Source organism: Lissotriton vulgaris, chromosome 7 (assembly GCF_964263255.1).
Source record: "Lissotriton vulgaris chromosome 7, aLisVul1.2, whole genome shotgun sequence".
Taxonomy (NCBI): Eukaryota; Metazoa; Chordata; class Amphibia; order Caudata; family Salamandridae; genus Lissotriton; species Lissotriton vulgaris.
The window spans coordinates 629,102,617-629,126,134 of NC_141695.1; the positions used below are offsets into that span (position 1 = coordinate 629,102,617).

At 50.3% G+C, this 23,518-nt stretch overlaps 1 protein-coding gene across 1 annotated transcript in view; it reads right to left on the reverse strand.

The window, feature by feature from the left end:
* Positions 1–23,518, reverse strand: part of SLC38A12 (solute carrier family 38 member 12) — a 610,496-nt gene that overhangs the window by 443,850 nt on the left and 143,128 nt on the right. Inside the window, exons 3-4 of the mRNA XM_086930806.1 lie at positions 1,234–1,355; positions 337–418 (exon numbers count right to left, since the gene is read on the reverse strand). Of these exons, the coding sequence (XP_086786932.1) occupies positions 337–418; positions 1,234–1,355 (204 nt within the window). The remainder of the gene's footprint in view (positions 1–336; positions 419–1,233; positions 1,356–23,518) is intronic.

The following is a 23,518-nucleotide window of genomic DNA, read 5'->3' on the forward strand; positions in this document are numbered from 1 at the left end:
TCTGTTGCTTAAATGAGCTTGCATCTCTGTACTTTAACGATTGAACAGCCGTGGTGGTGCCCAAAATGTAATAAAAAAAAAAAAGAAAGAAACACAGATCCTGATTTGGATATTGGCTGGCAGGTTACTCCCTAACAACTGTGACGGATATCCTGTTCACCAAAATATAAATTCCATAGGATATAATGGGATTTATATTTCAGATATACGTCACTGTTGTGGCAGAGTAACCCGTCTGCATATAGGTAAATCAAGCCCATAATCTTTCTTAACTGAAAGCCGCAATATACCAGACACCTTTAATACAGGAGTATCATAAAAAAACGGATTCCTTACCAATTCCTTCTCTCGTCTTTTCCAGCGCAGCTGGGCATTGGCGGCTGCCATGGCCTCTGTCACAAATGTTGTGGTCATGTAACTACATAGAGAGAGGAAAGGACAGGGTACGGATGGCAAATGGAAACATGGGACTGGTGACAAAAAGAGAGGCACAGACTTCACCAGAACTGCTAGGAAGGATGTAGCAAGAATAGAGGCTGCAGTTGTGCAGAAAGCAGCCATGGTCTGCACTATAGTGCAAATTAAGACATACATAGATGAATCATGCTGCTGACAAAAGTTGGAACGTGAAAAATGAAACATCCTTATCTAGGGATTTTGCAGGCCTCGCACACCCATGTGTCAGACTTCAGGGCAAGAATATTCCTAAATAGAAGCTGCAGTTTTATATGAAAGGCAGCAAAGAGAAAACATATTCAGGAACAAAAGAATAATTGAAGTGAAAAAGGAATAATGAAAGAGTGAACAGCAAAAAGGAAAGGTGAGGATTTCGGCAGGTAGAAAAATCTGCCAGAGGGCAATGGTAAGATAAAACTGTGCAAAGTAAAAAAAAAAAAGAGGGAATCTGGAAGAACAATGCTAAATGGAATGATGGGTGCAGTAAAATAAAAACAAAAGTCAACAGGTGAGCTAAAAGGAAAGAAGTTGATAAGAGAAAGACAGAGTAGCAGAGAAGCAGGTAAATAGAGAAGGATGCAAACAAAGGAGCGACAAGGGCTGGGGCTACAGAAGGGAAGGAAACATAAGGAAAAGCAAAGCTGGGATAGCAGCAAAGAAAAAGGAAAAATTGCCAGTGGTTAGACAGCAAAATAAACAAGCTGCGAATGAAGGCAGAGAAGAGCAGAGATGGAGGAAGAGAAGGGAGTGCAGGAAGTCCTTAACTAACTTAGTTACCTCATGAATCCCAGAAGCATGATGAGAATGAGGCTCACGAGCCACCCAGCCATGGCGAAGGCTTTTGGCATTGTAAGAGCTCCAGTCCCCACAATCAGGTTGAACATGTACACAAGGCCAATCTAAAGAAAAAATAGCAATCAATCGGACTATAAAAATGTTAAAGCAATTGGAAGGAAAAAGCATACAACTGAATAGAACAAGTTGATCCCCTCCAGAAACACTTCTCGTACTCCATTTCAAATGAAAGCCTACAAACAATGAACAAGGCCTTGTGCTTTGTAGAAATCCTAACCATGTTCAGAGTAATTGCTGGGCATCAAAACAAATTAATATAGTAGCAATTTCCTGTGTGTCAGGTTTCCCTCAACGAGCACTACCAAAATTACAGTCTACTGGAACCGAAAGTAGCGAGTGAATAGTATTGCACCTCATAATTAAAAATACCCAAGCAAACTCTGTCATTTAGTGCTACAGCTTGGAGAGACAGATATTTTTGGAACGTTTTCATACATGAACATACTCCTCACACGGGCTCAACAAGATGACTTTAATGTAAACAATGCACTCACCTCTGCCCATTATGTCCATGAAGAGCAAGCAACTCTGGAGTCTGAAGACTTGATGTCTCCACTCAGCAAATCCTTTTAGCTCTTCTGATTTGCTCTGTACATTCTTTGCAGGGGATGTATTGTCTGGACTATCTTGTTGCGCAGCCCGATACATAAATATGGCCACTGCATCTGAATTCTGTAAGTAGTCTCAAAGATGCATGGACACCCAATCTGAGGCAAACGTCCTTCTTTAGTCTTCGATTCCTGCTACTTAAAGGCTAGATCTAGTTTGGTGGAACCTCAACCCAGCCTTTTCAAGATCTTAACAAGAAGGGCAAAGTGAAATGCAATTCTGATAATGTATTGTTGTGGCACTGTTGACTCGCAACAAATATTTAAAATGCATGAACAGATTTTTTGTTCTTTCAAAAATTATTATAGAACAATACTGAACGGCTTTTGACAAATCCATCTAGAACATCCTGATTGTTCTTAAATGTCACTAGCTAGTTTTTCTATTTCCCCAGTTAGTGTCACTTCCTTACACTTGGGTTTAAGAAGAATTAGATTTGGATTGGAAAATATTTCAAATGACATAATTTGCAGTGTCGAATAAGGTTCTGTGTTTGCTCCAATTATTATTGTGTATGTAATTTGTCTTGATGCAGAGGCTCATTTCTGCAAGGCATAGCTCGTTGAATATGAAGTGAAGCATTTTATGGATGAATCTGCTGTAATTATGGGTTTTTTTTTGGTAACGCCAAGGTATATTGTGATCAGGCCTTGGAAACCAGTAATGCTGCATCTCTCGCTCTGTCTGTTACAGGAAATAATGGATTTTTCTACTCATAATACCTTAACGTACATTCGAAAAAAAATTGAAAACCCTTTAACAAAGACAGACTTAAAGTGAGGTTATGGTTACGAATTGAAACTTAACCCCCTCCTACCCCCTCTGAAAAATTACCGTTCTGTGAAAAGGCGCCAAAGATCAGAGTTTCCCTTCGAAAGCCTTTCTTTATTCTTTCTGCCAACAACTTTAGCACCCTTCGACACAAAAGAAGGGTTTTCTATTTTTTATTATTTTTATGTAACTTTAGTGCGATTTGACGAATTTGCACATACTTTGGCAGACGGTTAACATATGTGGCTTTTTCTTGGCATTTGAAAAATGTGTACGGCTCAGTGTTAGGTGGGGATATCATAAGAAATTACGGGGGTGGGGCCATACAAGTGTTTCTATGCTAATAACGGTGGAATCCTCCGACGAATTTACAAAAAAAATAAGTTTGTTGAATTAAAGCCAAAGTACTTGATAAAAAGGAAAAATGGGGATCTATCTGTGCAGTACCAAGAGGGGCCCGCAAACATGTAACGATGAAATCATGTAAATGTATTTGAGCTTATATAGCGCACAGCTACCCACAAAGGGTTTCCCGGCGCTTGCTTAGGGAACCCATCCTGGTATTCCCCTGTGAGATAACCCCGGCAGGGTCTCCACAAGGTGAAAGCCAGGCATCCCGCCGCGAGGGGCCGTTGTGGAGATTAAGCAAGCTATTGCCCAGAGTCGCAGAGTGTGAACCCGTGAGTCGAGAAGGCACCGGAGCGAGAATTATCGAGTCCGTGAAATTTTTGAGCCCAAGACCCGCCGAGGCGGGGAATTGAACCCTGGTCCAGGGCCGATCTCAGCTTCCAAGTCTGCCGCCTCTAACCCCTGAGCCACACTTCTCCACGTCCACAAAATCATCATTGTTAATAACTTTGAAATTTAAACAGGTTTTTTAAGTAGAGAACAAAATGAACTAGTTCAGATGAATATGCAGGATGGTGAATTTATCACAGAGTAAAAATCTTCCATGTTAAGATATTTTCTAAGGATGTCACTCCGCGGGGGGCGTGGCCAAGCAGCATGGCCGACAGGACGTGAGCTCCACCAGCTCCGTCCCGAAGACCCGCAAATCCTGTACAGAAATCCTGCCTGGGCTGTCAAAGTGCCTGGAAACTGTGTCGGAAACCTTCCTCAATCGGTTGGGACCCCCGAGTCGAGGGAGCGCTCCGGGGTTCGGCCGGGAGCGGTGGCGGTGGCACTGTCGGCGTGTTGCAGCGCCGCATTGATTTACGCGACGCCGCGGTCTGGGCCTAAGACGTGGGGCCGACCTACGAGAGACCCACCCAGAAGTGGCGTACGGAGGTTCCTGGTCCGAGCGACTCCTTGGCGGACCCCAGCGCTCTGAACTACACTGCTGGTAGGCATCTAGAGGTGGCGTTTGGCAGCCAGGGGACTCCAGTGATATTCACCGTCCAGAGTGGGAGGATCGCGGCGCCGTCCTCCCCGAGCGGTGCTCCTGCAGTGGGGCTCCCGACCGAGTGCTAACTTCGCAGAGGATCGGCTGACTGACCCCCGGGACTCCAGGGGGACTGCTGGACACGGAGGACACTGTAGGTACTGTTGCCCTGGCCCCTATTAGAAGCACGCATTGAGCGCGGCGCATCCTGGTCTGTTGGACGGCCGGTCTGACCCGATCCCTTGGCCGTGACTCGCGGGAGCTACGGCCTTGCTTCCCCCTCCCAGATTGAGGCCTGGAATATATCCCCCCGCTGGGGGTTGCCGGTGCTCCGATTCCCGAGGGGAGACGCGGGACGCGGCTCCGTGAAAGAGGCGGACACGCTGTCGCCCCTCCCCCACTCGCCTGCCATTTTTTACTGTGTGGCCGGGCGATTCCCTGGTGGTGCTGTGAATGCCTTCAGAGGGGGAGACCACTGACACAGTTTGGACTGCGGCTGCGTGCCCTTCCAGGGGGGTGCTCCTGGAGCCTCTGGGCCCGAACTGCTGGCAACTGGAGGTGTGGGGATCATCGTGGTGAGGCTTGTTGGGCATACCGGCCGTCCCCTCCTCGTTACTTCCACAGGCGCCAGACTCTGCCCATTACTGGACTCTCAAGGTTGTAGAAGGGTCGGGAGCCGGCTACCTCCGTCCTATAATTGCTGTTGGGTCCCCTGGCTTGCCTTGAACACTGCCCATACTCTACTTGTTGCGAGCCTTACCGCGACTTCATCACTACTACTGCCCCGGCCTGGGTCTCCTCGCACTTTCTTTCTTGGACCTGCGGGGCCTAGGGAGAGCCCTCTGGCACGCACTAGATAGGGGCGACATCTAACTCACAACATGGCGGCTCGCAAAGATCGGTCCTCAAAAGGCTCTCAACCTAACACTATTGTACAGTATACCACTCCACGCCTGCCATCGCAGCGGATCACGCGTCAGACGGGGCCCGAGGACGGGAGTGAGGGCCCTGCGGAACCGTCTAGAGCCGAAATCCTAAAAGCTATCCAAAGTTCCCACTCTGCTCTGGGGCGACAGATAGAGACTGTCTCTATAGATGTGAACCTACTCCGGACTGATCTCCGCAAGGTGGCGGACAAGGTTTCTGATGCAGAGGGCAATATTACCAAATTGCAAGGTGATGTGGCCTCTTTACAAAGATCAGTTGCGCAACTTACATCTACCACCCGCGCATTGGAGAGACGTGCTGAAGACACGGAGGGGAGGGCCCGTCGCAGCAACATAAGGGTCCTAGGAGTGCCGGAACGATTGGAGGCGGGAAATCCTGAACGCTTCCCAGAAACTTGGATCCGCATGCATCTGTGCCCAACTGGTTTATCCAATGTCTTTATCGTGGAACGGGCGCATACAGCCCTTGTGCCCCCTCCGCGACCAGGCGAAGCTCCTAGGGCCCTCATCGCCAAGATCCTGAACTATAAGGACCGTGACTATTTTGAGAGCTGCAAGGGAAGCGGAGTCCCTCACAATCGAGAACAGCCGTGTGTCAATTTACCCTGACTATACCCAACAGGTGCAGGATCAGAGAAAATCTTACTTGGGAGTTAAACAAAAACTCAGCGAAATGAAACTCCAGTATATGCTTTTATATCCAGCCAAACTCAAGGTGCTCTCCCAGGGCCGTGGGCACTTCTTTGAGACACCAGCGGAGGTGTGGGAGTGGCTTGAGATCAGAGGAGATGACCTGCCCCCAGGTGAGCGTGGTGGCACCCGTGAAACTTGGGGGACCAGACCGCAGAAAAAGCGTCGAGGTAGGGGAAGACGCCAATCTGGATCCCGGGGTTCTCCTGAGACTCGTCCTACAGTGAGGGCGGATGGTGCTATTCATATGGAAACATCGCCGATGGGAGCGGGACCGAGATCACCTGGCGCCCCTGTCCCTGGTGAGATATTGGTCCCAGACACCTTGCAGGAAACACCGCTGGACACAGACTCTACAGCCCCGGTGGTCCCGGAGACGGCCCTCTCTGTACCAAGGTTGGAGTAAGTTACTGACTTGAGTTGTGTTTTCCTGTGTGTGCTGATGTCCGCCGGTTGGGGGACCTCATATTGACACTTTGATAGGCCACCATGGCTCCTCATTGACACTGAGGGTTTTGGGTAGTGGACCATGGCAGAAGACTTGCGCCCTTATGGCTTAGGGTGCGAGAGGGGAGAGTGGGGCCAACTTTCTTCCTGAGTAACATGTTGCCCGTACTGCTTACTAATGTGAGAAGACATGCCCAGGAACTGTCTTGGGATCATTGGGTCTTTCAGGGAGCTGGGAGGGAGGGTGGGTGGGGTTGATTTGTTTTGTGTGAGTGTGTGTTGAGTGAGTTGTATGGGGTGGCTGTGCACGTCCTGGCACTGGCAGGGGAAGGGCGGGGTGGCGTTTTTCTTTGTTGCTATCCTTTTGCTCGTGGGTGGGGGTGGGGAACCTGTTTTTGCAAAAGTTTTGTGTTTTGGGGTTTTTGGGGGGTGGGTTGGGGTACATGAAGGTATTACTGGCATCATATGCATATTGAATCTGAATTGTGTGTGGCTCGCTGACAGGGCTACTCCTTCCGGTCTAACCAGAGTGGGGGCCGAGTGGCGGCAGGTCATGTTGTACCTATACTGTGGCCCGACTGGGCGTAATCATCGACCATGGGTTTCAAATTTTTAACATGGAATGTGCGTGGTTTGGGTACTTACAACAAGAGACACAGAGTCCTCTCCTTCCTTAAACGACATGGGGTCTCGGTAGCTTGTTTACAGGAGACCCATCTAGATGAAGACGGCGCGCAGCGGCTGTCCTGGAAATGGAGGGGTCAGATCTTCCATTCCTCCTTCTCTACGTATGCCAGAGGGGTCCTCATTTGGGTGGCCCCGGGGATTCCTTGCGCTGTTCAGTATATTGAAGCGGACGTTGACGGCAGGTATCTATTAGTGCGACTTTGATTAGACGACAAGAACTCATACTCCTTAACACCTATGCCCCAAAACACCGATGATCCGGCCTTTTTCTCCCGAATTCAGGATCTTGTGGCTTTGAATTTGGATGCACCCCTCCTCTGGTTTGGGGACTTTAACTGCGTGTTGCATCCTGAGTTGGACCGTCACCCACCCCGATCGGGCACTAAGCCTCGTATGACGGCGCGTTTACGGGAAGTGATGCACAATCTTGGGGCACTAGACGTGTGGCGATCTAGTCACCCTGTCCAGAAACTCTACACGTGTTACACTCCGACACATGGTACCCATAGCAGATTAGACCGCATTCTTGCGGCTAACCTCACCCCGTCTCTCACCTTGACGGTTACACATCAGGCCCGATACTTATCGGACCACGCCCCAGTGACATGCATGGTGCAATGGGCTGATCGAACTGCCCGCCCCCGTAGATGGAGAATGCCCACTGACATTCTCCAGGACCAGGTGGGTAGGGACCATGTGGCGGCTTCCTTGTCGGACTACCTGGAGCTCAATTGGGGGGGCGATGGTCTGCCCTACTCTACTAAATGGGACGCCTTGAAGGCAGTGGTGCGTGGAGCGTGTATGGGCCTCACTTATGGGGTCCGTAAACAATTATTGTCTGAGTTGTGCTTCAACGCGCCCAGTCCCGTTCAGATCCGGATGCCTTAGATCAACAAACGGAGAAGGAAGCTCAGGTTTCGATACACGACATCCTCTCCAGTCTTGACAAATTTACGTTGGGCCAATACAGGCAATGTCTCCACCGCGAAGGTGATAAATCTGGCCGCTTATTGGCCTGGATCCTTCGCAGTGAATTCGCACCTGAAAGGATAGTTGCCCTACGCAACTCTAATGGTGTTCTGGTCCACTCAGAGTCCGATATCCTTGAGGTCCTCCGGTCCCATCTGCAGACTGTATACGAGGCTGACCCGTTGGTTACGGAGGATTCCTATCGCTCGTACCTCGAGGACCTGGACCTCCGAACCTTGCGGAGGCGGCGGTGAAGAAACTCGATACGTAGCGGACACTAGGTGAGATTGGTGCGGCGATGGCCGCCCTCCCTCGTGCTAAGACCCCTGGCGGGGACGGGTTTCCGGCTGAATTTTATCACTCCTTCGGGAACGTCCTGTCTCCCCTCCTGTTGCAAGTTTACAATGAAGCTCTGCATACTGGCACCCTTACGTCCACCATGAATCAAGGAGAAGTATGCATGATTTTGAAGCCAGGCGGTGATAGCAGTGATCTGCGGCGTACCGCCCTATCACCTTGATCAATACGGATGCAAAAATCCTTACTAAGTAGTTGGCCACTCGCCTTGCCCCGCTCATGCCTCGACTGATCCATTCGGACCATTGCGGGTTTATCCCGGGTCGTAACACGGCGATGAATTTGCACCGCCTGAATCATGTCCTCCATGAGGTGCGAGGAAGAGAGGGTCCTCATGTGTTGGTGTCAATTGGTTTGGCTAAAGCTTTTGATACAGTACATTGGGGATATCTAATGCAGGTGCTCCAGAAAACGGGGTTCGGACCTGGATTTCGCAATTGGATCCGAGTGCTCTATGGTGCGCCCCGTGCCAGGGTTCGGTTGGGATCGGCCCGCTCGGAGGAATGGCCATTGGAGAGAGGCACCCGGCAGGGTTGCCCTCTCTCCCCTCTCCTATTCGCTCTCGCGATTGAACCCCTCGCCGTATCCGCCCGCACTGAGCTGCAGCAATGGGGGATAGAGGTGGGAGACACTATCAATGTGGTCTCACTCTACGCTGACGATGCGCTATTCTATCTGACCTCCCCCTCTGATGCCCTCCCTGCATTGATGCGGATACTTGACCGTTTTGGTGCAGCCTCTGGGTTGCATATCAATCTCAACAAATCCCTGGTCTTCCCGCTGATGGGCTGTGTCCCAGACCCGGGCATGGATATGCAGTATTTGGGTCTCCGTTGTGAGCGGGAGGCGTTCCGATATCTTGGCATTCAGGTGGCCGCATCTGATGGGGCCCTGCTGACTTATAATGTCGACAGAGTACTCCAAGCCCTCCACAAGTCTGTTACCTTTTGGAACACGCTTCCTCTCTCTCTTATGGGGCGGTTGGCGATCGCCAAAATGGTGATGCTTCCTAGGATCTTATATGTCTTACAGAACACCCTATGTCCCTTGCCTCCCCGAGTGTTCCGCACACTGGACTCGCTCCTCACCTCCCTGCTTTGGGCGGGTGGGCGCAGCATGGTAACTTTATGCACAGTGACACGGTGTTGGGAAGAAGGAGGCCTCGAGGACCCGAGATTTGACTTGTATTATTATGCAGCGCAGCTTCTCCCAGCCGCAAGGTGGTTCGCTGAGGAGGAGAATTGGGAACTGGCACTGCTAGCTGGTACGGCGAATGAGAGGGCCCTGCGGGAGGCCTTGATGCAGGGTCGCGGCACCGATAACACTCTACCGTATGTGGTGCGTCACACAGCCGGAATTTGGCAACGGTTCGTCGAAAAGGTGCTGCGGCGGGCACCGTTTCATAGGGAGCTCCCAGTGTGGATCCTGGCACCGATACTCCGGTTGGAGGAGAACATGTCCTATCAGGAGTGGCGCTGTGGCGGGTGCGAGACTCTGGCGGACCTCTACCCGGACCACTCCTTCGTATCCTTCGAACGTGCCATGGAGTGCTTTGAGCTAAGCGGGGGACAATACCTCCACTACAGAAGTATCCAGGACGTGGCCAGAACAACGTGGCCCCAATTTCCGGAGGCACCTCCACTCACCTATACTCTCAACATTATTTTATCCTGTGGGAGAGGTAAGCGGCTGATCTCCCTGCTTTACTCGGCCATGCGCCGAGACTCGACCCCCCCTGATCGCACCAGCTTGGGCGGCTTGGGAGGCAGACTTGGGGGTAGAACTGGAACCTGATCAACGAAAACGAATCAGGCTTTTGACCCGTAAGGTCTCCTACAATGCACGCTTTAAACTTATACATTTCAACTTTGTCCATCGGACCTATATGACCCCTGTCTCCCTACATCGCATATCGGCGGGTAAACAACACAATTGTCCTAGGTGTGGGGTGCGGAGAGCGGGTTTTCTGCACCTGGCATGGGAATGCCCTCTGGTTCAGGACTTTTGGCGGAAAGTGGTGGCCCACATTGCTCGAGCCGCAAAAATTAGGCTTCTCTTAAACCCGCTCCACTGTCTCCTGGCGCTAGTGCCCAAGCCCAGAAAGAAGAAGCGGTCTTATAAATTCTTGCAACTCTTGCTGGTTTTGGCGAGGAGGCGCGTAGCTATCACCTGGATGGTTCAAAGGGCGCCCGAGATTTCCCTTTGGCTGAGGGATGCGAGAGAATGGGCCTTAGCTGAGGAGACGCACATGCAGCGCACTCGCAGGGATGGGAAGCTGCAGGACGATCTGCTTGCTTGGAGGATGTTGTGCATGGAGGGGCTGGCGGAGGAGGATTCAGATGCCACCAGCGCTGAGTTGTTCACTCCAGCTGATTTGAAGTCTCAATGTGCTGGGGAGGGGGCCGAATTGGGGAAGTTGGATCCGGGGTAAGGACCCTATGTAGCCACTCCTATATTCTTTGGAACGCTTACTTATACATAGCTGTGATCCCCATGGGTCCTTCTTACATTATAATGATTGTGCCTTAGCTGGGCCTCACATAATTGACCTGCCTTGTTCGATTCTGTACTAATGATGCCATACTTGGGGTATTTGGTTCTTGTTAAATGTTACATAGAATAAGTGTATAAAAATGGAAAAATGTGCGAATACAATGATAGTTTCATGTCCTCAGAGCACAAATCCACTTATCCTTTCTTTTTTACATGCCTTGTTCCTACGCCGCCCAGCCTCCGGGATGTGGGCCGTATATGGCTGTGTATTACCCTTGATACTGCATATTGGCAATTACTGCATACAGACGGTCTGAATAATCATGTACCTTGTGCCATATTACACTGTCGCAATAAAAATATTTTCCCCCCAACAAAAAAAAAGGATGTCACTCCGCATGGTAAACAAAATAAACTTGCAAGCTGGTGCATTTTGGCATGCTTTGTTCCCTGCTTGCACAAGTCTTCCGTACCTTCGTTTCATACAAGGAAAAAATTATCAGTGGCAAAGCCAAAAGGTTTAGCAAAGGATGCTAGCCTTTCTGATTGGTCAGTGCTTGCTTTATTTTTTACTGTTTCTGTGATGGTTTTGTCAAAACATCATTGCGGAAGCTGTTGGGCACCTCTCAATCTCTGTTGGCACTCCTCAACAGTAGCTAAAAAGCAAAACAACTAACCTTTTCATTTTAAAGAGAAAATATTGCCACAGTACTTACGGACACTGAAGGAAACTACTTTGTGTGTTGATGTCCTTCCTGTGAAAGTCCAGAATACCATCACTCAAAGTAAAGTTACCCAATGGCTGAAGTAGTGTGCCCACTGCCCAATGCTATATGCCTTAGTTGGTGAAACAAACATTTGAATGACAATTACGGACCAATGACTAAAGAGGGCTGACAAAGTCTCAATCACGTATATTATGCATATTAATTTAGCAAAATCAAAAGATCTTGGCTAACACCAGACCTAATAACCGAGTGAATCGGACTTGTATTTTTTATATAATCAGTTTATTAAGCTTTAGATCAACAGGCAGACAGAAAAAGAGACTGTAAAAATGAGGCCCACAATCATCATACCATTTTTCTCCGTCCCCATATTACCACAGTACAGAACTAAAACTAGCCCCATCTGGTTTCCCTGTAGTACAGGTGCAAGCATCTTGCTGGCTGCTTGACCCCAGCGATTGCTTCAAAGACGGTATTGCCATTATCCTGGAACGGCCGCCAATCCTGTATCACTCCAAGTCCCCTTGCTCATTTCTTCAAGGGCCCCACACTTTCTCTAATTTGAGTGGACAACCTTGGGCTCAGTACACCAGCTCCTCTGGTCTCATACACCAGTTTAAGTTTGACTCCCATTTAGCCACTGTCGAGACCGCGGCCGCTCCCCAGTATCTAATTATGTCTTGCCTTGCCACCATCAATGCCACATTACAAAAGAGCAGAATATATCGGTCTAGGGTTTGCTCCTCCAGATCCCCAACAGTACCAACTGAGGGATTAGTCCACTAAGCAGTCTAGGACCAGGAATATCTTGCCGCTGATCTCGTCTAAGTATTCCCCGAGAGCAACTCCCTGTTGGCACCCCCTGTGGCACTGGTCAGCGTCGGTTCTGCCCATACCGAACAGCCGGGGCATTGTGAAGCAGACCATGTAAAGCATTTTTAGCTCAACCAATGTTTATGTTTATGGTTAGGTGCTTGTAAAGCGCTCGAATGCCGAGGCGTCTTGGTGCGGAGGTGTGGGGGTAGATAGAAGAGAAACTTGGAGCATAGTGGGAGCATAGCCTATGTAGTTGTAAAAAGCCAGGTTTTTAAGTTCTTTCTAAAACACTGAAGATTTGGCTGATGTCTCAGGGACAGAGGTAGTTTGTTCCAAAGCTTGGCCGCGCAGTATGTATTAGTTCAGCCACCCCATCTAGCTCGTTTGTACTTCACAGTTTCAATAAGGCCTTGGCTAGCCGACCTGAGGGCCCGAGAGGGGACATATGGTGTGAACAGTCTTTGAAGGTCCACGGCGTTCCCTCCATGTATGGCCTTATAAACTAAGGTTAAAGATTTAAATTCAATGCACTGTCTAAGGGGCAGCCAGTGAAGTGATCTAATTATTGCAGAGGTTGGCTGTCCTCTGTATAATCCCAGGAGGAGTCTGGCTGCCGCGTTTTGCAAAGACTGCAATTTTTGAAGTTGGAATTTGTCGATTCCTAAGAACAGTGCATTCAAGTAGTCCAGTTTTGACAGGAGTAAAGTTACCATCACTGTTTTTTGAAGCTCTTTGGGTATAAATGGGAATATTTTTCTCAAAGTCTTTAAAAGAAGGAAACATGAAGAGATGAGATTATTCACCTGCGCGCCAAAATTCAGCTTGTTGTCGAACATGATCCCCAAATTTCTGACCTTTTCCACAGGACGAGGACATTCTCCGGCCTCCGGTGGCTACCAGGTCTGGTTCCATAGAGGTGTGCCTGGTCCAAATTCCATCGCCTCTGTCTTCTCTGAATTGATTTTTAGATAGTTCTGACACATCCAGGCCATAATGTCGGTAAGGCAGGCATGGAACCTCATTGCTGTGGTCTCTGGTTGGTTGGTGATGGAAATGATGAGCTGAGAGACATCAGCATACGAGGCCAATCCAAAGCCATGTCTCCTTACTACTTCGGCCAAAGGGGTGACGTAAAGATTAAATAAGGTCGGAGAGAACGCAGATCCCTGTGGAACTCTATAGGGAAGATGAAAACTTTTAGACTGCATGCCGTCCCAGAACAGCTGTTGCTCCCTTGCCTCCAAAAAGGAGGACAGTAGGGACAGGGCGGTCCCTTCGACTCCTATATCCCTCAGCCTCTGTAACAAAACCTCATGGTTAACGGTATCAAAAGCAGCTGATAGGTCAAGGAGTACAAGGACCGCCCTTCACCCTGCGTCTACAGTTCTGCGGATCTCCTCAACAGCGAAAATTAATGCAGATTCCGTCGAGTGGCGCGGACGAAAGCCATGCTGTGATGGATCCAGCAGATTGTTTTCGTCTAGATATTCTGTAAGCACTCTGTTAAGTTGTTCTTCTAGTACTTTTGCAGTAATAGGGAGACCGGCTATGGGGCGGTAGTTCTTAGGTTCACTAGGATCTAGATTTGTTTTTTTTAGAAGGGGCGTCATCGCTGCCATTTTCCATGTTGCAGGATAACTGCCGGTGGCTAGTACTTGGTTCATAATAGGGGTCAGATTTTTGCAGATCTTAAGAGCTGCTTGATGCATGATAGATGTGGGGCACGGATCATTGGGTGCGCCTAACTTTATAGAGAGTAAGAGTTATACGACCGTTTAGTTGTTAATTGGCTGAAAACAGGTCAGTTTACATTGGGAACCAAAGTCGGACGTTATCGGGTCCAGTGATCTAGCAGGACTTATGAAATTGTTGTATATTTCTCTCACCTTCTCTTGGAAGTAGTTCGCCACTTTGTTACATAGAAGCTGATCTGGTTTAAACCCTTTATCTTTCTGTGGTTTAGCCAGCATGTTAACTGTTTTGAACAGTTCGCTGGTCGAATTGCCCGCCTCCTTTATTTTTACAGTAGAGAACTGTTTTTTTGTAGCGGTGATTGCTTCTTTGTATATTAGAATGGTGTGGTTGTAGAGGGCTTTCATGTCACTATGGCGCTCTGCTCTCCTACAGTTGACTTTCAAACTTTTAAGTTCAGGGGTATACCAAGGTGATGACATTTTGACTCTTTTTATTGTCCCTAACTTCTTGGATGCTACTTTATCCGCTGCTAGTGTTAGCCAGTCGTTAAACTGCTGAACTGTCTTGTTGTTGTCAGAATTTAAGATATTCAGAGAGGGTTTAGCGCTGACTCAAAGTCTCCATCCTTGGTTTTGTCCCATCGTCTAATTAATGGCTTTGAGACTTTGGCTTGAACTCCTGGTTGTGTCTGGATGAGTTTGAGTTTAAAATGAATGGCCTTGTAGTCTTTCCATGGTAAGATTTGTAGGTCAGAAACCGTGATGTCGGGGTCACTTGTGAAAATCCCATCCAGCGTATGACCTGCCAGATGGGTAGATCCACTTATCAATTGTCTGAGATTGAAGGCCTCAAGATTATCTAACAGCCTAGCAGTATCTACATTGCTATTTACTTCAAGGTGGTAGTTAAAGTCACCAAGAATCGTAAGAGGGAGCGGGTCAGTATAAAGTTCCAGGAGCGTCAAGAGAGCTTGAGAAAAAGCTGCTCAAGTTCCTGGCGGACGGTAGATCAATATCCCCTGGAAGGTCTGAAAGTTGTTTAATTTGATGCGGAAATACAATGCTTCCGCTGGAAGGGTAGAAATCGTTTTAAGCTGTATTTTAAAGTGGTCACAATTAATAATCGCTATCCCTCCTCCTTTGCCCGTCGCTCTGTCCTGAGAGAAATAGGTGAATCCCCAAGATCGATGCGCTGACATACCGGATGGACCGCATGTCCGAGAGGGTAGACAAACACGCGGAGCGGCTGGACATGGCAGAGAGGCGGCTCACGGAGGCGGAAGAGGCTCAAACGGAGTGGGACAAGGATCGCAAACAGTTTAATCGGCTGCTCCAGGTTATCCAAGATAAGACAGAAGATTTGGAGGCACGCTCGAGGCGCTCCAACCTACGCATTACGGGCGTAGCGGAATCCACTAGCACCGGTAAAATGGAGCTGTTTGTGGAGAAACTCCTGCGGACCCTGCTGGGGGAAGATGCATTCTCCCCTATGTTTATTGTTGAACGGGCCCACCGCACTCTGGGACCGAAACCACAACCTGGCCTCCCGCCGCGCCCGATCGTAGCAAAGTTGCTTAATTATCGGGACAGAGACTTGGCGTTGCGGCTGGCCAGAGAAAAGGGGAAATTACAATTCGAAGGCATGGCCATCTCCCTATTTCCGGACTTCACGGCGAGAGTGCAAGAGGAGAGGAAGCGCTTCGCCCCCTACAAGAAACAGCTGAGGGACCTGGGGCTCGACTACGCCATGCTGTATCCTGCGAGACTTCGCATCAACAGGCAAGGTCACTCACATTTCTTTACTGACCCTGCGGATCTTAAGAAATCCTTGAAGGATTGGGAGAGGGACAACCGCAACAATCAGGGGAATAGGCGGGAGGACCCAGGCGCCTCCTCCCACTTGAGTGACCAGGAGTAGCCCAGCACATGAGGGACGCTGCTGACCTGTTGGCACTGGACGGCGCAAAGACTTACACACGACCGGTGTGGACCCACCGAGATATGTCTTTTGGGTGAGATCTACCTGTTTACTCCTGATCGGGTTGGGTGACACCGTTGATTGGGTGGGAGGCCGCTCCACTTGCCGGGGGGGGTCGGGGGTAGGCCCCTCTACATGAGAGACTGGTTTTGCGGAACTGTAAAGACTAGAGCTGGCAGGGCTCATTACTTTTTGGCGGGGGGCGGGATGGGAGCACGCGAGAGGTTACTTGTTCTGATTTCCCAGCTGAGCAGTTTGCTGGCTAGATCCCTCTGCCTCTGCGCTTTTGGCTTCCGGCTCCCTCGGGAGCTATTTGGGGTTCTATACAGTTTATAGTTGAACACGGGGGGATGTTGGGTGGTGATGATTCCTGTCTGACCGGGTTGGGGATGGTCGGCTGTGGGCGGGGGGGGGGCGTTTCCTTGACTGTTTGTGCATTATTGCTGACATGCTGTTTGGGGTCCGGGGTTTGCCGGGTGGGGGGTTTGTTTTTGCCGACTACCGCACTGTGTCTGCCACACTGCCTGCTCTGCGGTCTTCTACTTTCTAATCTGCTATGTCTAATGTTGAATCACTGAGTGCGGAGGGCTCTCCGAGCTCTTTGCGACTGCTATCCTGGAACGTGAGGGGGCTCAACGACTTCCGCAAACTCAGGAAGGTCCTGGCCTATTTGCAACGCCATCACATTGACCTTGCCTTGTTGCAGGAGACACATTTGCCGCCTTCCAGCCCTATGTTACAGGTGAGGGGTCTTGGCCCCGCTTGTGTCTCCGCGGGGTTCACAACGCATGCCAGGGGGGTGCTCACATGGGCCAATCCCAGATCCCGACTGACGCTGACCCGAGTGGCAGGTGACCCGGAGGGGAGGTTTGTGATTGCACGTTGTGTTGGAACAGAACATGATCTCCTGCTGGTGAATGTGTATGGCCCCAACTACGACTCCCCGGAGTTTTACTCCTCGCTTGCGGACAGCTGCAGGCAGTTTGTGGGATCTAGAATGCTGTGGGGAGGGGATTTTAATCTAGTGTTGAACCCGGCCCTTGACAGATCTGCGGGTCCCCCTAGGTCCCCTGTGCCATCCGCGTCCCTCCTTTTGTCTGAATGTGTGAAACTTGATTTATTTGATGTGTGGAGGCATAAACACTCGGGGCGGGGTGGGTTCACTCACTACTCGGCCTACCACAACATCCACACACGCATTGATTACTGGCTTGCTTCCCGCAGTTTACTCGACATGGTTAAGGGTTGCACGGTCCTCCCGCGCACACTGTCTGATCACTCACCCTTGCTCCTGTTGCTCGTTGCTCCTCCCAAGAGGATCCCCCCCTTCACGTGGAGGTTCCCCCCATACTCCCTCCTAGATGAGGTCTTCAGAGGGGAACTCGCAGACGACATAGAGACCTATTTCGCGACCAATGTGGGCTCGGTGGACAGCGTTCAGGTTCTCTGGGACGCGTTTAAGGTTTACATCAGGGGGATGACTATGGCGAAGCACTCAGGAGTGCTCAAAGCCATCAGACGGCGCCTACAGCTGCTCGAAACGCAGCTAGCGACCTTGGAGGGTCGGGCGGCGGACTCGGGGGACACGGCTGCTACAGTCGAGCGCAAAACCCTACTAGATGAATTTCAGGAGGAGGCGGACAGGGAAATTCAACATATGGGCAAATACGCGACGGCGCGGGCGTATGGGGAACGGGAGCGGCCTGGTGCCCTCCTTGCTAAACTTATGCGCAACAGTAGGCCCCCATTGGTTATCGAGAAGCTGGTGACAGCTGCTGGGGCGGTGGTCACGGAGGAGCAGGATATCTTAGCGGAATTCCACGCCTACTACACTACCCTTTACTCCTCGAGGGACGCACACCTCGAAGAGGAAATCGACGACTATTTAGGCCACCTGCAGATGCCCTTCCTGGCTGACTGGCAAAGGGAGTTTCTCATGGCCCCCATCCAGAAGGAGGAGATAACGGAGGCACTGGAAAGCATGAAATCCGGCAGCGCTCCTGGTGCGGATGGCCTCACGGTATCATTCTATAAAACCTTCAAGGCGCAACTGGTCCCATATCTGATGCTCTTGTTCGACGATATTTGCCAGCAGGGCAGCATGTCGAAATCCATGAGAGAGGCGCTGCTCATCACCATCCCTAAACCTGGCAAACCCCTTGACCAATGTGGCTCTTACCGGCCGCTTTCCCTGATCAATGTGGACGCGAAACTGTATGCTAAAATCCTTGCGACTCGCCTCTCGCTGCTGGTCCCGGATCTGGTCGCCCCAGAGCAGGCTGGATTTGTTCCCTCTCGCAATCTCACGTACAATATCCGCACAGTCCTGGGCACGATCCAGCATGTCAAACACGAAAGCAAGGCTGTGGCCATATTCTTGGATATGGAGAAGGCCTTCGATTCGGTCGAGTGGCCGTTCATGCTGAAGGTCCTTCGTAAATTCGGCCTCGGGGAGCCGTTCTTGCAAATGCTGGGAGCCCTTTACTACAAACCCACTGCGAGATTGAGGATGGGTAACCTGGTCACCGCTCCCATCGAAATTGGGAGGGGCACGCGCCAAGGTTGTCCCCTCTCCCCGCTACTGTATGCTATGGTGGCGGAGCCTCTCGCCTGCGCTATACGAGAGTACCACCGGTTTGAAGGGATCAACTTCCCGACATACCAAATTGGTATCTCCACGTACGCAGATGACACTCTACTATATGTCCGAGAACCGGAGACCAACCTCTCTGCGGTGCTGCGAGAGGTGGTGAGGTTTGGGGCTCTATCGGGCCTCCGCGTCAACTGGTCCAAATCAGTAGCACTGCCCCTGACCCCGGTGACGCTCCCCTTTGACTCGGAGTACCCCTTGCAATGGACCACGGACTCCATTCGCTACTTGGGGATACGCATCCATACAGATCCGGAGGTTTTGATCCGCGAGAATTACGGGGTGGCCTACTCCAAACTGACGGATGACGTCGAGGTGTGGTCTAAGCTCCCACTTTCACTCATGGGCAGGATTGCACTCATGAAGATGGTGGTGCTCCCCAGGTTCCTTTTTCTATTCGTGAATATACCAATAGTCCTTTCCAAAACCTTTTTCCGGCAACTCACGCAGACACTTGTCCGCCTAGCGTGGGGAGGCAAACAGCCGCGGGTGCAGTGGAAAACGCTCACCCTTCCTTACGAACAGGGAGGCCTGGGGGCGCCAGATCTGGAGCGATACTACAGACTCGCACAGGGTGCCCACCTTCATACGTGGATTCACGGGGACCCGGACATACCTCATGTCAAATTGGAGCGGCTCTTTGCAGACCCTGTCCCGCTCCCGGCGATGGTGTGCTATCCGCCCGATAGACGGGTCGGCAATCTGGACTCCATAGCTGCCACGAATCATGCTTGGCATGCTCTGATCAGCCCCCGCGAGTGCTCCCTGCTGTATTCACCTTTGCTCCGGATAGAATGGGCGGCCTGGTTGACTCCATTAACGGAGAAGGGTGTCCTGTCGGCGCTACGTGACCTTGGCATCGTTACCATGGGGGACCTCTTTACAGAGGGCACTCTGAAAACGCTGCATCACGTCCTTCAGTCTTGTCCCGGGGCGACGATGCTGCATCGCTTCCAATATCACAGGGTCCGCAGAGCGGCTCTGGCCGTTTTGGGCCCGGGCCTCGCCGAACCACCGGTAGTGCCGGAACTTACCTATGTCATCAAAACCCCCTCAGCGCGCAAATTGATAACGGCTCTTAGGTCGTTGGGCGATGGTCAGCGGCAGTGCTCCCCCTCCAAGGCCCGCTTGGCCTGGCAGACTGACCTCCAATCTCCTATCTCAGACGACATGTGGAGGTATTGTGCCACTAACACTAGGAAGATCTCTCTCAACGGCAGGCACCGGCTGGTGCATTTTAAATTCTTGCAGCGAGTCTACTACACTCCTGAGAGGTTGCACAGATATGGCCTTCGTGACTCAGCGGGGTGTGAGCGCTGCCGCTTTCACACGGCGGACTTTTTCCATATGGCCTGGACTTGTCCTGCAATACACAAATACTGGGTGGAAGTCTTTGCGGACCTCAGTACCATCCTTGGTGAGGTGCTCTTGCCCAACCCGGCGCTCGCCTTACTTGGTTTTTCAAAACCCCTCCCTGTGGCTCTGCGACGACTCGCGGACATGGCACTGCTCATGGCGAAACGGCTGTTAGCATTATGCTGGATGCGGGGGCCGGTCCCTACCAAAAAAAGATGGGAAACAGACCTGCTTTACTGTTGCACACAATCGGAGATGTATAGTGAACTCCTACCGCCCAAGAGTAGACCCAAAAACTTTTGGGGTATGTTTCGGGCTTTCCAGAATGCGAGGGAGGGTGATGAATCGGACCCAGAGAGTGTGGAGCTTGATGTACTACAGGAAGATGGGGCTACTGCAGCTGTGCTTGAGGAGTATGATGGTTGATAACCTCCACGTTGTGTCAGAATGATGGTTCTCGCCTGGCGTTTGAGGTGTGTGAGGTAGATGTGACTTGAGACGGCCACGCTGATTGGCGGTAACCACTGTCCCCCTCTTGGAGCATCATCTCGCCTTCGCGGGCGACTGTTCATTCCCCCTCAGCCTAGCTGGAGGGTTAATGGTGGTAGTGTGGGGTGGGGGGTGGGTGGTGGACGCGGGTTTAGGTAGTCTGGCTGGTTCTTCTTTGGGGGTGGGTGGGTTTGTTCTGTTCTGGGTCTGGGTTTCTGCACAGTCCCTCCCGGATGGCTATGTCGATCCTCCTACTCTGACACGCCTTATTACACCTGGGTCTGACTCTGTTTGCATTGCGGTGCTTGCATCCTGCTTACAAAATATGGCTCTCCGGTGGTAGCTGATATGTTCTGCTACCTCTACACACTGGTTCCGCGCCTGCGCTCTTGCCGCCAGGCCCTTGGGCTGTTGGATGTTACGGCTGTGTCATTTACTTTTACGCAGGGGTTTGATAGGTGTGTTTTTTATTTATTTTTTTCTCCCCTTTCCCGTTCCTGATGCCGCCGGCCTCCGGGTTGTAGGCGATGTTGGCTGTGTATGTGACCTGGAGTTGTAATAAAGTAAAAATTTAATAAAAAAAAGAAATAGGTGAATCCCTCTGGGACAGCAATGTTCCAGTCGGGGACTGAGGTGCTGTTTGTCCATGTTTCGGTTAGGAAGACTAGGTCTAATTGAAAGAGTTGAATATGGTCTTCCAGCTCTTATTTGTGTTTGGCTACCGAAAGAACATTGACTAACAGGTATTTAATATGTTCTGTCACTAAGCCATTAAGAACCCGATTACTATATTTAGTGGACTCTTTCTTCTCCCCTCCTTTCTCCATATTGCCTGTGGCCGTGGGGTTTACCCCAGTGTTAGTCAAAAGTTTAAACGTGCAGTTTGTGCAGTGGACCCCCAGTTTGCTCTCTGTCTGTGGAGAGATATTTTGGGAACCACATATATTAGCTCTCAGATCTAACAAGGGTTGCCTACCATAGACTTCTGGTACAGTTTGGCATGGGGTCCTGGCGCTGGTTGCGTTCCGGGCACCAACAGGCGCAAACGGGCTTGCCTTCGGCGCGCCAGCGGCGCGCGCGGTCGCTCCAGCGCGCGAGATATAGTGGTGGGTCCAAAAAGACAAGAGCGCCAACCCCGGTGCAGTGCGGTCCCGATCTAACTACCGGGTACCGCAGGGGTGAGGGGGAAATGATAGTCTAAGGCGAGTTTAAATTTTAACCAACATGCCCCCAAAAGCAGCGTTTGTACCGTATCACTTTCTAGCACAGCTAGCGTATGAGAGCTAAACTAATTTCACTGAAGAAATAGTTCCCGAGCAGTGCACTTTAATTTTAAAAAAGTACAGTGAATTTAAAAGCAGTAATTGTACAAACAAGACAGCCCCCCGGTCTGATATAATCTCCAGCTAGGATGGCAAAAGTTAAGATCCTACCACCCAACCAACTGAAACCCTGCACGTTTGTCCACCTTTCTGGGGTACTGGCAAGCCTCCCTTCATGCTTCGTCTTCCAGACCCCCCTAGGTCCTGCTCCTACTTGCTCCTTATTGTATTGAGCAGTGCAGTGTAGGTCTGCTTAAATTGCGGGACTCCAAGAATTCTGAATTCCATCTACATTTCTTCTGCGACATCACACTGCTGGTCCCTGTAGCCCTGTAATATATGTTTCACCAGCAGACAAATTGACTCCCTGTCATATCAAACTGTTCCCTTAGCTGGGGAAAATTTATCATCTCATCGCCTTGCCAAACATTTCCCCAATTTTAGGTGCCTATTAGCTCCCATTTCCGAGGCCTATACTGCTTGTAGTACCTTCACTATCTCAGGCTCCCAGAGCAGAGTCTGTAGTGTCATTTTCCCCTTCCAGCCTAACACGCTTTTTGTCCTCTGCAAAATATTCACCATTGTGGCCGTCAAGGTGAGCAATTTAACACTCCTACTCATCAAGTAGAGTTGGCTCAATAGCCCTTTGGGTCCATGGTAATTAGTCCGCTAGTTGGGAGGGTTCCTGTTGAGTTGTAAAGGCCCAGTCATGGACTATCGGCAACTGTGCGGCCCAGTAGTACAGTCGCATGTTTGAATTGGCTATCACCCCCCCTCAAAGGGCTTCCATGTCAGGACGGAGAGGACTATTCTTTGTACACCCATGTCTCACAGCAGTAGTCTTGTTACTGCTTCCACTGCTTCCACTTCTTAAAAGTGCCGGTCTGGGAACTCAAAAGGGGGGTAGATAGATCATGTTATATAATGCAGCTCTATCCAAGATAAATTGGGGAGTTTACGCCAGTGCCCCACATCTCTCCTATACTCATCAAGTTTCTCCTCTAGAGTTTCCCTGAGGAATAGATCTTGATTCGTGGTTATATAGATATCCAAATATGTATAGCCTCTTTTCTCCTATTTCAGGCCGCAACTCCAGTCGGTCAGACGGAAAGCAAGGGATTTCTCAAGTTGATACAGATCCTGGCTCAAGCAACAAACACCTCAAGAACTCGCAGGCTCCTAAGGACCGATCTCTATGGGTCTGTCAGGTATAGGAGGATTTTGTACGCATAAAGCAAAAATCACATCCTCCCAATCTAGGTTCCATTTCAGGCCACATATCAGCACATACCTTTTATACGCATCACAAAGGAGGACTATCAGAACCATTGTCAAGTGCCCCTTCCCAATCCAAATTCCCTCCATATCGAGCCATTGACCCTGACTTGGGCCAAGGGGGTCCTATACAGTAGTTCAAGACAGGCCAGAAAGGATGGGCTGAAGCCCATCTTCCGCAGAACTTTCAACAGATATGGTACTCCACCGAGTCGAATGCTTTTTTAGCATCCAAGGTCAGCAGTATTGCAGGCTCCCTCAGCTAGTCTCTCCAGGCCAGGCACACAAACGGGCACCTCAGATTATGACTCATCACTCTGTACGGCATAAAACACAACTGGTCTGGGTGAAAATAGGAGACACCAACCAGATCAGTTGGTTTGCCAATACCTTAACTATAACTTTGGTCACCATGCTTAGAAGTCAGGTTATATGAGGCACACTCCTTGGGTGGTTTCCCTTCTTTATGGATAAAGACGATATTTGATTGTCACAGGTCACTGGGCAGTTTACCCCGCTTCTTGGTCTCGCTGTACATAGCTCTGATG